General features: G+C 37.9%; 1 protein-coding gene across 16 annotated transcripts in view; it reads right to left on the bottom strand.

Moving 5' to 3' along the window:
- ANK3 (ankyrin 3) overlaps window positions 1-16035 on the bottom strand; it is a 641124-nt gene that overhangs the window by 206532 nt on the left and 418557 nt on the right. For all 16 annotated transcript variants that reach the window (XM_058543390.1, XM_058543388.1, XM_058543400.1 and 13 more), the window contains exons 5-7: window positions 14423-14521; window positions 8956-9141; window positions 6983-7081 (exon numbers count right to left, since the gene is read on the bottom strand). In XM_058543390.1, coding sequence (XP_058399373.1) covers window positions 6983-7081; window positions 8956-9141; window positions 14423-14521 — 384 coding nt within the window. The remainder of the gene's footprint in view (window positions 1-6982; window positions 7082-8955; window positions 9142-14422; window positions 14522-16035) is intronic.

Genomic DNA, 16035 nt, shown 5'->3' with positions numbered 1-16035 from the left:
AAAAACAAAGGCCTTGCCTTCTTATAGTACAGTAAGAAATGGTTCTCTGAAAGAAAATGCCTACCTCTCCTAAAAAAATCTAAATGGCAAGAAATACGTTCTCTGTTGCTGAGTCCTTCACTGGAAGAGTGAAAAGATTAAGCTCATGTTAAAGTCATTATCACGGAGCCAGGCACATGGTGAGCACTTAGGAAGAGGATATTTACCAGGTGAGAAGAATACGTTCCAGGTGAGGAGCTGAAGATAGAGGGTGAATAAGGCATCTCACCTTCAAGGGGCTCTGATAACCGAGCATGCAACACCACATCAATAAAATACTATTCAATTCCTACTGTGAGACAGGAAGTACAGGGTGCAATGAACACATATAGTGGGGCGAGGAGGGCAGCAATCTATTTCACGGGGTCAGAGAAAGCGTCTTTGAGGAATAGGATACAAGCACCCTTTACACAGATTAAAAAATGGAGGCTCAAGAAAGTTAAGTAACCACGTGGCATAATCTCTGGCAGCTGGAGACCTCTCTTGAGATTTATCTCGATTTCCAATATTTCTGAACTCCCCACAGCATGAATTGGAGAGAAATTACTATTTTAAAGTTTCCAGTCATTTTTTTATTCCTCTTTGGAAGAAGATTTCCGTTTTATTGGTGGTGGTAGCGGTGACGGTGGTCATGGTTTCTGGTTACATAATGGGAAAGGCAAAATCTTCTTTTGGAGCCAAAAGGGGCAAGTCTATTAGGAATAAAATTGCTCTGCATAACTATTTAAAGAATCATTTTCCTTGGGGGTAAGGTTACATTTAGAGATAATTATGACATTTCAGGGAAGGAAGGCCTGAGATGGATGGTGTTTCAGCTTTGTTCAAAAGAACTTTCTGTGATGATGGAAATGTTACATATACTATGTTAACACAGTAGCCACTAGTCACATTTGGCTATTGAGCACCTGAAAAATGGTTCTTAAGAATGAGAAACAGAATTTAAAAGTTAATTTAAAGTTAGTACCCCCTAGTTAGTGGCTACTGAATTGATAGCCTAGGTGTAGAGGAAACAGGGTTCCTCCTCTCACTGGGCCAGATACAAGGTTAACGGCATTAGACTCTGGCTGGGAGAGACATAGTAAAAGGGGTTCCCACTGGTGAGAACTAAGAGAGACTGTGCAACACAGTGGCCTCTGGGGGCTCAGGAGAGTGATACGCAGAGGTACCCTGAGGAAGGGGTCATAGCCTATGGACTTTGGGGACAGTGTTGTCCAGAACCAGTCCTTCAGCTTTGCCTTTCTGCTTTGAACTCTCTTCGTCACTCCCTAAGTTTTTAGTAAAGTCCTGTTTGGCATTATAGCCTAGACTCAGTTGTGCTTTGGGGAATTAAGGGAGAGACTGCATTGTATGGTTTAGCACTCTGGGACCTAAACAAATTAGTAGAGTAAGGACAGCAGGTTACTCGAGCCTGAACCTCGAGGTCCAGCTCATAGAAGAAGCTCTTTAATATTTGCTGGATTGAATTTAACTTAGAAAGGGGATCTCCAGATAATGTTCATCTACGACGCTGTTTGTTGATGCATGTGTTACACCATGTTGCCTCTTATTTAGGCAGAACATAAGTCTGACCAACAGGTCAGACTTATTTTTCCACCAACAGGTTTAGTACTTCAACTATCTAACAACTTTGCTCTCACTTTAACCAAAAATTAAAATATCTTAAATAAAGTAACCTCTCGCGTGACTTTATTGAGTTCCAAATGTGGCCCAGTACCTGCCAAAACCTTGTTCAAAACATCTGATCTTTGAGAAAGGCAGTCCAGTGGACACATTAACTAGTCATTGATCTGTGACTCACGGCCAAGTTCCATCACACACAATTAGAACATCATAAAGCTAAGTATCTGGGCCACAGGCTCTCAGCCTCCCTGGGCAGGTGCCTACACAGATGGCGAGTCAGCATCAATAGGCAGTATGGGGCAGTAGGGACTGAGCCTTTTGAAGTATAGCAATTAAAGATATTGTCGGGCCAGGCTTGATGGCCTAGTGGTTAAAGTTTGGTGCACTCTGCTTTGGTGGCCTGGGTTCAGTTTCCGGGTGCAGAATCACACCACCTGTCTGTCTAGCTACGCTGTGGCGGTGGCTCATATAGAAGAACTTCAAGGACTTACAACCAGAATATACAACTATGTACTGGGGCTTTGGGGAGGAAAAAAAAAAGATGTTTTCAACTAGGAAACTCACTGTTCTTAACAGAAGGATTCACATGATAAAAATCATATTTGAGTATTTCACACACACACAAAATTATCTCTATAGATAACTGTAAGATTTCCTTTGTCAAAAAATATAAATTATATAATCCATGCTTCCCTTTCCACTACATATATCAAAGCCCTTAAGGCCTAAATTTATTCTTTGGTTGCATTCACTGGTTCATCCCAGCTGCTTGGTAACATTTACTTTTTCTGTTTCATCTTTACATGTCTTACTTCGTATATTCTAATCTGTAAACCACCTAAAACCCTTTTGGAAACAAATGAGGAATAACACATAAATCCCTAATCCTCTCAGAGATCAAAACAAAGAAGTACTAAATAACAAGTCCAATAGAAGGATATTTTATTCAATTATCTTCCCCAAATGGGAAATTGAATAATAATTTACAAGAGAAAGGTCAATGACAAGAGTGAAGATTAAGTTAGGTGGTCTACTTTATTTGATGAAAAAACTCTTAGCCAGCAAAGGATTAATCTATCTTCTTCAATCAATAAATGGGATTTTGCAGTCATCCACATAATATAATTTGGCCTTTAGTTACTCCAGTGCATAAATGCTCCTTAAGTGGAATGACAATCAGTAGCAGCTCTGGTGTGTCTTAGTTACATTCTCTTCCCCAAGAGAGTTAGAATGATTTGCTAAGAGAGCAAAGGCCACACACAAATTCAGACCGTGTCAATGCCATCTCAGCAGACTCAGTTCAAAGAACGAAGAATGCTGATGCTGCACTGCAGCCTTCAGCACCTACTCCATTAACTCCTTGCAGCGGACCTATGAGGCTGAACAAGTCTTCAGGGATAATCCGAAATGAAATATTTAAGATGTCAGATCGGGAATCTTACATACACATAGCAAAATCACAATACAAAAATCAAAATTCACATTGTGATAAAAATCTAATGAAAGGTGTTAATAAAACAGGTAAGCATACTATAAATTGGTTACCATAATTGCTACTTGGGGGTATACATTTGCCACTGGCTAGGATCTGCTTTATTGCTGCGTAAATTAGCTAGCACTACAAAGAAGCATAGAAAGCAATCCGTTCTATTGTGTACTCGCTTTAGTCACACCGTGTTTGTTTCTGCCTAGCATCTGCTTTGGAAATGAACATCTACTGCATGAAGGAAATGTTTCCAGAAGTGTTGTCCTTGTGCTATTCTCTAGCTCTCATTGCTAGTAGGTAGCCATTCTCTAGGTCATGCACTCATCCCACAAAGAACTACAAGACTGCATCTGTCTTTCTTCAATGGTCTGTCACAGGCCCCCAAGATAAAAGTTGCTGCTGTTGTTTAATTTACCTCTAACCATTTAATCAATACCGCTATCAAAACCCGGTCCTGAACATATGATTTATGGTTTGGATTTGCAACCAGTTCTTAGCAAATGTAGCTTAACGATCCTCCCTTTATTGTTCTGATCAGGTAGAATCTGATCCCATCTGTGTTCCAGGGCATCTTACTTTCACCTGCTATTTCTGCTACGTTCCTGAGAGAACTGTGACCTAGAAAGACCACAATAAAGGTGGGAGGGGAGAGGCCTCTGTAGTACAAAAGAATAGATGCTGAAATATTATGTAATAGAATTACTAGAAGGGGGCCGGCCCCGTGGCTTAGCGGTTGGGTGCGTGCGCTCCGCTGCTGGCGGCCCGGGTTCGATCCCGGGCGTGCACCAAAGCACTGCTTCTCCGGCCATGCTGAGGCCGCATCCCACGTACAACAACTAGAAGGATGTGTAGCTATGACATACAACTATCTACTGGGGCTTTGGGGGAAAAAAAATAAAAAAATAAAAAAAAAAAAAAAAAAAAAAAGAATTACTGGAAATTTGCAACCTAAAATGGGTTTCTTGAGGCAACCTCAGTCTAAGCTCTTTAGACCAGTTCTTCGGAGACGCTCTAAAGCAAGTCATCAATTGCCAACTGCAGAGGGAAGCATAGGTTATGGGAGTGTAAGCAACAGTGCAGATCTCATATAGTATAATCAAATTCCACCACAGCCTTCAGCTCAGAATGCTATTAGGCCTCATCAAGTAGGAAGGACTCTAGAAAATGCTTTTCTAAATCACTAAAATGCCTGAATTTTAACATATTTTAAATAAAAGCACAATGTGATTATTTTAAATCACATATGGCAACTCAGGCAAATTTAACAACATGGGTCTGAGGTCTCCATTGATCCTTAATCAATAAATTAGTATCATTTGTAATTACCAGTCATTGTTTTAATGTAAATGGATGTTTGGAATTGCCTGAAGGAGTCTAAAAATACTGTCTTTTGTCCTCTTAAATTGCTTAAACTTTGCCCCTATCTTATTTTCAGCACCATCAGGAAATTTCTGAACAATGACACAAACTTCAAACACTATCCTGACATGAATTTCCCCAATGTCCTAATTAGAAGATGCGACTTAATGAGGTTTTCATTATATACTGTAAATTACAGAAATAAAACCAGAAGAATGCATCTTAAAGACACAAACTTCAGTTTTAACATTGACACGTCCTGTTTATGCATGACTTAAACAAGTGCTTAACTTTGTCCTTCAAAAATGTCAAACTAGGCCTTGGTCTGCCATGTCGCCGAATCCTAAGGATACAGTGAATGCAGTAAGAACAAAGCTCTGGGGTGACGAGAGCTGCCTGGCACTCTCAAGTCATTTCAGCCGATAAAGCTTTTAGCAAGCTCAAGACAATAGGGTAGGAAATAGCCTTTATATTAGTACAATCTGAGCTCATTAATTTTTATAGAACTAATGAATTATAAGGAGGAAAAGAAAAATGAACCCCTAAAGTTACCTATGGGAGACAGAATACTGGAGTGTTTAAGAGCTTTGGGGCTGAAATCCTGCCTTTTCTTTTTTTTTTTTTTAATTTTTTGTTTATTGCAGTAACATTGGTTTATGACATTGTAAAAATTTCAGGTGTACATCATTGTACTTCTATTTCTGCAAAGATTACATCATGTTCACCACCCAAATACTAATTACAACCCATCACCACACACATGTGCCGAATTATCCCTTTCACCCTCCTCCCTCCCCCCTTCCCCTCTGGTAACCACCAATCCAATCTCTGTCCCTATGTGTTTGTTTATTGTTGTTATTATCTACTACTTAATGAAGGAAATCATACGGTGTTTGACCTTCTACCTCTGACTTATTTCACTTTGCATTATACCCTCAATGTCCATCCATGTTGTCACAAATGGCTGGATGAAATCCTGCCTTTTCTAATTTGCTAGCTTTGTGATCCTGCACCAGCTCCTTCTCATCTCTAATCCTCGGCTTCCTCTTCTGTAAAACAGGGATAAATAACACTTTTCCTGAAATAAAAATAAATGAGATAAAGATGCTTAGCCTGGCATCTACCACTCAGTAACTACTTCAAAGATGGTATTACGTTTACTGCTGCAACTACTACTGTTACTGCTAGTCCTGGTGTTATGCCCTATCCTATCTCCCTCTCTGATCCAGTCCCATTTTTCCTCTAAGTGAGGGTTTAGCAAAAACGTTCAAAATCATAGTGCTGCTGCTATGATGATATATGTTGATGATGGTGACACGTCAGACACTGTGCTAAGTGCTTTATATTCACTCTCTCTTTTAATTCTTACAGTGACCCAATGAACGAGTGGTGATATTATTTTATTATTATTATTAGCTTTTAAATTCATAATTCATATTACTCATCTTATAAATGGGGAAACTGATGGACCCAGAGAGAAAAGTTAAAGCCAAATTTTTTTTTTTTTTTTTTTTTGGTGAGGGAGATCAGTCCTGAGCTAACATCTGATGCCAATCCTCCTCTTTTTTCTGAGGAAGACTGGCCCTGAGCTAACATCTGTGCCCATCTTCCTCTACTTTGTATGGGACACCACCATAGCATGGCTCAACAAGCAGTGCATCGGTCTGCGCCCGGGATCCGAACCGGCGAACCCTGGGCCCCGGCAGTGGAGCACACGCACTTAACCACTTGTACCACCGTGCCGGCCTAAAGCCAAAATTGTACCCAGAGAGTCTGAATCCTGAGTCCACACTGTTAGCCACCACTCCAGCCTGCTTCCTACTTCATCTCTACTTCTGATGATGACGTTTCTGATGATTAAGCCTAGCACCAGACCAGTTTTCACAGAGCAGTATTATTTTGTTTGGATGTCCTAGTTGCTGTCCAGTGGTACACGTCATGCTGTAATTCCTTTCTCCATGAATATAAACTTACTCAGGTTACAGATTCCTGTTACTCATTACAAAAGTTTGTAGTGGACAGAAGATAAAGCAAAAGATGGTCTCTATTATTTGGAATCTGAAGTTTGGGCCTCATCCAGATACTCCAGCACATTTCCATCTGTAAGGTCCAGGCCCTGATATCTAGAGCACTATTGATGCCATTTGACCAACTGACAACAGGCTCAGAAATTTCTACTCAGGGAACAGTTTTCCATTTCTAGTCACGATTATTTGCATCACATCTTTTATATATTCACTTATATATTTATCACTCCCCCACCCCCCACCCCTGATTTTGGTTTACTTTTCCTGCTAGGAAGCAGGCACACCTGTGTGAAAGCAAGACCATGCACTAGGATAAGCAGCAAGTCACAGCTTTCTCTGACTGGAAGGACCCTTGGAGGTCATCTGTCCCAACCTTCTTCTCATGATGGGAAAGGAGAGTTAAGAATCGTGTCAGATGCTTTACGGGCATGTCATACTGCAGCCTTCTTACCCTTGCCGTGAAGTCCACAGCAGCCGCTCGGTTTAACAGCAACGTGGCGACATTGATATTTCCATAGTGAGCAGCTATGTGGAGCGGAGTGAAGCCACTCTGTAAAGAAAACACAGCAGACGTTGAATCGATTCCTGCCAGGCCCTTGTCTGACGCGTTCATACCATAACCCTGCCCAAATAAAAATGAGGAAGCAAAATATGCTGAGGTCCACTTTCCATTCTGTCCTAGGTTTCTTTCGATTAGTGCCAATTGCTCAGAGGGTTTCAAATAAACGCCGAACTCATAGGCAGAGGGATAGCCAGGGAGGAACCAAGGGTGGAGATTAAGCAATTTTAGTAATCCACTAGAACTATATAGAAGCAAACGTTTCACAAAAGGATCACAGGAAAAATCTTTATAGCTCATAGAAAGCTTGATTACTACCACTGTTTTGTTATTCATGATAGAATTGCCCACTGAAACTCTTTGTCAAAATTCAGTTCATTCTATATATTCAGTATCAAGGCAAATTAACTAATAGTAAATGCCAATTTTAATAGTACAAGCAATTTTGGGGAAAGAGGTACTACTACCATTGGTCTTGTGTAATGGTTGATTGCATTCCATAAAGAATGCACAAGTTGGTCTCTTTATTAGCAAATGCCTATTCAATAATACATTTTTCTGGATTATTCATACCAAGGTCATTTTACTTCCTTAAAAAAATGCTAAAACATGCAGTGATTCACTTAGTCCCCAAAGATTAAAACCTTATAGGAACTAGATGCATTTCTAAATTGTTAGCAAGCTTCTTAGCCATGCTAGCTATCTTATTGACTCTTGAGGAACAATGGGTCATATTGGTACCGTTCCGAGGGAACTTTCATCTTGCTGACACTGAGGCTAAGTGTCATGCAGAACCCTAAAGAATCAGTCCTAGATGAGTAGAATGACAGGGTTGTCTGCAGCTTTAGGTAGAGCTGATAAGTATCTAAAGTGCCAAAACTCTTCATCTCACACAACTCTATTGTAATACCCTTAAGTTTCAAGGATTCCTCCTTCTTCTGTTCCAATACCAGGTTCAGCTGCAGAAAGCCCTGGTAATCAAACTACTATCTTCTCTGGCACATGCTACTTTGGAGGTGGGGGTATAAAGCAGGTATCTAGCCTACAGAAGGCAATGCAAAGAAGAAGGGAAAGAAATGAGGCAGCAGCACTAAGTAATGGGAAAATGATGATGCAGATATAGACTCTATGTATATGTATATATATATATATACCTCTGTTGTTCTATTCACCACCATCTAGGTTAACACATTTGGAAGCAAAGAGGAGGAAAAAATGAACGGTTAGTTCGCTATTGGTGATATGGATTGCAGAAAGCTCATGACAGCTAAGTAGTGAAGATGAAAGCTATGATGGAAGCACAATAGGCACAGAAAGAAAGCTAGACTGAATGAGGGGCTGCACAATGGCCTATTCCAAATGCCACGTCTCCTTCACAGAGGCTTTCATGGGATACATGTCAAGACAATGGGAATTTCTGGATCGGACTCTTTGGCTGCTGGCATGCTTTCCGCAGCGGATCAATACTCAGTGCAGTGCCTATCATCTGAGATATCAACCAAAGGCTTATTTACGCACACCGTTGTTAGCATTTTGTAATTTTTTCACCCTGATGTTTGAGCTAAAGTGTTAAATATATTAAAAATATATGTTAAAAGGAAGGAAACTATCAGGTGCATATAGACAGGGTTCTTTTGGGGTGGCCTCCCTTTCGGCATGCATAGAGCAGCATCCACAGTGACCTCTTAGCTTTATATGCTAAGGGGGATGTGCCTTCAGTTGGCTGACGTGGACATGCGTTTTTATTCCCTTCAGTGAAGTTGAATGTTTGGCATAAGCTTGCCAAAAGGGAGACCATCATTCTTAAAGTTGGGGTGCCTAATGTAGGAGAGCTGCATGACAGGCTCGTTTCCCTCGTGCCTCACCTTTGATTCCACGTCTGCATTGTTGTCATTCTGCAGCAGCAGGGCGGCAGCTTTGGTGTCATCTTTTCGGGCAGCGATATGAAGAGCTGGAAGACGCACTTTTCCTTTAGTGTCATTTTCTAGCAGGAGTGAAACTACTTGATCATGACCTTGTTGCAAAGCCACTGCCAGTGGTGTGAAGCCATCCTGCAAATAAATGGATGGGTCAAGACTTGCCCCAATGGATATCTTCTTTTTTTTTTTTTTTTTTTTTTGTGAGGAGATCAGCCCTGTGCTAACATCCGCCAATCCTCCTCTTTTTTTTTTTGCTGAGGAAGACAGCCCTGGGCTAACATCTGTGCCTATCTTCCTCCACTTTATATGGGACGCCGCCACAGTATGGCTTGCCAAGCAGTGCGTCGGTGCGCGCCCGGGATCCGAACCAGCGAACCCCGGGCCGCCGCAGCGGAGCGCGCGCACTTAACCACTTGCGCCACCGGGCCGGCCCCAAGGATATCTTCTTTTTAATTAACAAATAAGATGCTGATCAAGTGACCAGGTGTCAATTTTTGGTTAGGGTTATTAAAGCTAACATAAGTACACATACATGTGAAAAGATATTTTCAAAAAAAAAATACACACACACACACACATACACCAAAGCAGAAAATAATAAGAAATTTTAATAAGTTTATGGGTTTTTTTCTGTTAAAAAGTGATATACATTAATTCGGTAAATTTTAAAAATACATAAAAGTACTCCATAAAGGAAAAAATGCCATAATTTCGATATCTACAAAGAATCTCAGCGAAAATAACATTTCAAGTTAAATCCAGGCAAATTTTTCCAAGGAGCTCATTAAATAAGCTGTAAAAATTTGCACTGATATTTTAAAACTGGGGAATATACCTGTCTGGTTCATCACTGTATCTTGTTGCCCACCACATATCTGCTGCTCAACCAGTGTATGTGAATTAATGAACCGTAGTCATTGTGGTTTTAAGAAAGGTCTGTATGAAAGCCTCTTGGCTTCTCTGACCAATGAAGGAAGAAGCCACAGGATCATGCAAAATATGACTAGAATAAATTCAGACATACACACATATCTGTACATTTTGAGTCTTCCCATTGTATTGCCCTGAAACCTGACAAAGAGAAGATAGTTGCCGATTTCACTACGGTTAATTAATTTGTGGATGATCTACTGTTGTAAACTGTACAATAAATAGTACAGAGTAGAAAATCCTAAGACTGGCTCACAAATTTTAATTCTGCAATGTGTTCATCTCATACACTCACAAGAACACTTAAAAATTATTTTTACTAGAGAACTGGCAAGTAAGTTATTTATTTGGGTCATGATATCTCGCACCCGTAGTCCTGTGGAACACATAGAGGACCACTCCAAGAGAAGAACGTTTGTAAGGGAGAAAGAGAAAACCTGGTTACTTGTACACTAATGTCTTGTTGGTCTTCTTAAAAGACCACTTTCATCATCCTTTTCCTTGCTGGAAAACAGATAAGAGCTCCTCCCACTTATTTGACTGAATGTAAATCAGCATATTTATATTCAAGGATGTGCAAAATATTGGCCCAAAGCTCTTGACGGACAATACTGCTCAGGCTCTTCTCATATAAATCCTTTCCTCCAGTCTCCTTACTAATTGCGGACATGCAGACTAGCCCCACCCTGGCATTTATACCCATGCTATTTCCCCCAGCCTGAAAAATTCTCCTCCTCACTCCACACACACAAATTCTATCCATTCTCCTTGCCTCAAGATCTGGCTGAAGTTCTACCTGCTCCTTTCAACTGGTCCAAGAAGACCCGAAAGAGAAAAATGATGAGCATTAATGTAACCAGAAGGACATTCCCTGCAGCCATAAAATAACAGAGAAAGGCTGGATACAACCAAGACATCACCAAAACGATATCACAGGTTTACACTTAAGGACATAATGTTTAGAATATAATTTAATGTTATGAGAAAAGTAATCTATATCACTGTGTAAATATATGATCTCATTTTCATAAAGATAAATATGTGTGTATTATGTACATGTACAAAAAATCTGGATGAATAAACAAAATGTTATCTCTAGAGGAAATTAACAGTGGCTTTTTCTTCCTTTTGCTTTTTATTGTACTTTCCATTTCCATATTGTGTCACTTTTCCAAAAAAAACAAAAGTACATTTTTAAAGGATAGAGTGGTAACAAGAAAAATTGTGTATTTAGAGTTAACGCTGCATCTCACTTTCAAAACCTGAACAAAATCTAAGGCGTAAAAATGACAGCCCACTTCTGTTCTGAATCCAAACTAAATGGCTACATTTCTGCTGATAAGAATTTTCAAACCCACAGGGCCTATACATAAAGGAAACTACTTTGCACGAGAAAATAAACTGCAAGGAGATGATTAGCACCCATAAGAATGTGCTTCCTGCAGAAGCCAATTAAAGATACAAAGATACCAGCTCTAAGGTGTTAATAGCTGAAATGAGCAGCTCCAGATTTTGTTTCCAAACCAAGTTTAAGTAGTTTGGTTTGCTCTGTGCAGTTACTCTTAAGAGAAAAATACAAGCCCAAAGGAAATGTGCTAGAAGCTCCATGAAAACCTTGACTGCCTTGTGCAGAGTGTGGCACATAATAAGTGCTTAACAATTACCTGTGGAATAAATGAACCTCATGCTTCAGAATCTTAATTAGCAAAAGAACGAGATATACAGAAAAGATATGATATGAAGTACACAGCAATGCAGAAAAGGTTTTAAAAGCCACAGTCATTCCAAAGAGTTGATGCATATATACAAGGTACATATGAAAAAAATGTCTTGAAGGAACTGGGCAATATCACATCATTTAATAAATTTAAAAAATCTATTAAAAATTTTCCATCTAAATGATACTTTAATTGCCCCCTACTGTTTGTTCTGAATATACAGACTTCTGTATAAATGACACCACTGTCATTGCTAAAAAGAGAATATCATACTTACAACAGTGTATGAATAAAACATCTTATTTTTTGCTGTTCTTCTTATTCTCTAATACCAATGACTCAGAAGAAGAGACAAAAGTTCAGTCAAAGGTTCAAACATCTCTAGACAATCACAGCTGTTGTTTATACAGTCATACACCAGCGACTCTCATGAAGACACGGATGGAACTTAGATTAGTTAATAGAACTTAGTTCTGTTCTTAGACAGAATGTTTGTTTATTGTTTTTTTCTTTAAAGTTACAGAAAAAAAGAACTTTAATATAAAGGAGTAAAAATTTTTTTAATATTTTCTTTAGGAAAAGACTGAATTAGTGGTTTGAGGATCTCATATACTATTTTTCTTTAAGTTAGTTCTAGTGCCTCTTTTTGGACCTTGAAAGCTTAAAGAAATACCAGCAACTCAGTGAGTTACTGATGATTAGTTTACCAGGTAATTCAGATTCATAATCAGTAAGTTGGGCTTATGTTTGTTTTTAAAGGAGAAATGCTTAGTGATCTGTACCTCACAGTATAAAAAAGAATACTACCTGTCCTTCACAGACAAAGTACTACGGCATCGCTTTCATTAGGATATTTATATTATTTAGTACTTCCATCCAAAAATGAGAATAGATTTTTTTTTTTTAAGATTTTATTTATTTATTTCCCCCCAAAGCCCCAGTAGATAGTTGTATGTCATAGGTGCACATCCTTCTAGTTGCTGTATGTGGGACGCGGCCTCAGCAAGCCCGGGATCCGAACCCGGGGCGCCAGCAGCAGAGCGCGCGCACTTAACTGCTAAGCCACAGGGCCGGCCCCTTGAGAATGGATTTTCTCTTATCCAGCAACGATGCCCCACCCCCATCCCCGTCCCCATTCTCCCTGCACCCTGCGATGAACCCGTGCGTCATGTTTGAGGCACCGTGCTCAGGCAGCTCTTCTCCAGGTGTGAAGAGAGGCTCTGCTCGATGCCTGCCAGAGGTTTGTTCTTTTGTTATCAACCAGGAGTTACTTCTCAACTAGTTTTAAGAATATTATTATGAAAATAATACATTCTCATGATAAAAATCCCTAACAGTACTGAAGGGTGTAAAGTGAAAAGTAAGTCTCCCTCCAAATTTTCAGAATAAACCACTGATAATAATATACTATGGACATTTTCCTGCATCAGTATGTATAGTCTTGCCTCATTTTTAATAATGCGGAATAGCATTTTATTGTGTAAGTATAGCAATATTTATTAAAAAGGTTCCCTGTTGGTGCATACTTAGGTTCTTTCCAGTTTTTAAAAAATTGTTATTACTAATTATGTTGATGAACTTATATACTGTTTCTGCATTCTCCTCTAATATATCTGTTATATAAATTCTTAGAGGCAGAATTGCTAAGTACAAAGGTGTGTAAATATTAATTCTTGATAGCTACTGTTAAATGTTCTGCAAAAGTGTTGCAACCAATTATTAACTTCACCAATATTGCAAGAAAGTTCTGATTTCTTGATTTCCCCTCAAATTTTATCCCCATCTCATGGGCAAAAGACTGGATCTCATTCTTTATCTGATTAATAAATTAGTATTTCTTTGACTATGAGGGAGGGTGAGAATTTTCATACATTTATGGTCACCTATATGTCTTCTTGTGCGAACTGCCTCCTCAGGTATTTAGTGGTTTCCCTGGAAGACATGATCTCAAAAGCTGGGTGAGGTTACACATGATTCCTCTTTTGCCCTCATTCCTGTGCTGTTCAGGAAACACATCAGAATGCAAGTGAGAGGAGTAGTATTATGACAGGGATAATCCTGCACCTATTCTAATTTATTATTTTGTTAAAAATAAAGAATACTCAAACATTGGTCCTTTATTATTAGCAACAGATCTCTAGTGATACACTTCACAAAGGATCACAATCTTCCATCCAGACTAGTTTAAAAAATAAACTGTATTACCTAAGATAGTACCAATGACTTAAACAACTTTTTATTTTTAAATAACTCTTCTATTCAAGACTGCAAAGGTTTTTTTCAAATACCACTCTTACGTAATACTTAAAAATGTATACTAGTTTTGTTTAGAAGTGTGAAATAAATCTAATTAGTTAACTTTAGAAACAAATTCAATCATTATAATTATGATAACAAATTTGGAAAATACAGAATTAAAACATGTTTTATCACAAAAATATTTCAAAACAGTGGTTGCCTTTCAGGCAAAATTATAAGAAACAGAAAAGTGTTCTCAAGCAAATATATTAATATTAAATAAATAGCTCAATTACACGGTAGAGCCAGGCATTTAAGCACAGAAAGCATATCTATGCAATGGAAAAGTTTTTAAAGACTAAAAATAGATTTTCTAATTTATTTCATAAAAACTTATAAACTCACACATTAATATACAACTGCAATTGAAATACTAATGGGAAAAATTCTGAATGTTACCACTCCAGGTTTACAAAATGCCCCATAAATATGTGAACTTACCCATAGAAAGAACCAAAGTGTCTTACCTCTGTGGCTAGGCTCTGGCTTGCACCATTGTCAAGAAGAAACTTGACAACTTCCAGGTGGTTTTCCTGGGCTGCCATATACAGTGGTGTGAAACCATTCTGCAAAATAAAAAATATAATGTTTGTCTGTGGCTTTCTAGAACCAATCTACTTTTTCCACTGTACTGATGATATTACATGTTCCAGGAAATGCTCACATATAATAATTTTAATAATACTTTAATGCAGACATTCATATTTATTAGAAAACCTAAGCAGGATAGTTTAAGCAGAATTTAAGTGTAATGCACAATTATACTTCATAATTGTTTGAGTATAATTCATAGTTAATAGTCTAAGTATAATTCATACCAATATATCCACTTCAGAAAAATAAGTACATTCATTTACTTATCAACCACTTATTGAGTGCCTACCAGAAGTAGAGGATTCTACTAGATGATATCAGGATATGAAGAAAAAGATATTTAGTCATTGCCGCAAAGAGTTTTTTATTCCAAGCAATAATTATCTATTTTAAATAAAAGATGTAATACTTTCACATAAAATTAAACATCTGAAATAGTTTCTGCTTTGGAAGTAATTTATATTAATTTCAAATAGCTTCAAACTTACCACAGATGGGGTGACTTAGAGCAAAGGAAAAAATACCAATTTGCAAAAGGGTATATTTTAATTGCAAAGTAGAATTCAATTATAGTCTACTTTTTTAAGCTTCCTTCCTTGCATTTTTTGTAAAGACAAGATAGTTTTTATGTTTAGAATATATATACACACACATATATATTCATACATACATATACATGCATACATACACACACAGTCCATACTTGTGTGCGTATGTCTGTCTGAAATGTGCCCAACTGCCAAAGAACTTGGATTCAAGTAAATGAAGGCATATATTACATCTTAAGCTTATTAAAAATATATTGCACATGTATATTTGTTCTCTAGAACAATGTATTTCACAACTACAAAATACTGTAATATTTAATAATCTTATTGCAAGATATATACATCTAAACAGATATTTTTCAAACTATAATAAATTCTTGTTAAATTTTTCAGAATGCAGTTCTATTTAACTGAATGTTTTGGAAATTTTATTGTATACATTATACAATTTCAAAGAATAAAAGTAAATATATTCTAAACAAAATGTTACCAACTATTACTCAAACTTTTGTGATTCAAAAGGTTTAGGTTCATCATTACAAATATCAATTACTGTATGATTACCTTACTTATCCATAATTCAGCCTCTGGTGACCTCACTTAATTGGCTCATAGCTGAGAATTAGGAATTAAGTTAAAAAGATCCTTGAGCAGATAACAGTGTTGTCACATAACAAACCTACAATAGCTTATATATTTTATTCATCAGGGACTTCCCCTATTCTACTTACTCTATTTTACACATAACTGTAATAAGCCAGGTTATTTGATTGCCAAACTCAAGATTAGAGACACAATATGACACAGTGTTCAAGCTTCTGCCTTTTAAATTATCTACCTGGTAACAGCACTGAATTTCATTGTTAGTCTGTCCTATCATGAAAGGTTTTATCAACATTAAACATGAAACATGGAATAATTGCAACACAATGTGTGTG

Source organism: Diceros bicornis, chromosome 6, assembly GCF_020826845.1.
Source record: "Diceros bicornis minor isolate mBicDic1 chromosome 6, mDicBic1.mat.cur, whole genome shotgun sequence".
In the NCBI taxonomy this organism is placed as follows: Eukaryota; Metazoa; Chordata; class Mammalia; order Perissodactyla; family Rhinocerotidae; genus Diceros; species Diceros bicornis.
Note: the sequence above shows the minus strand (reverse complement) of the source record. Positions and strands in the feature narration are given on the sequence as shown.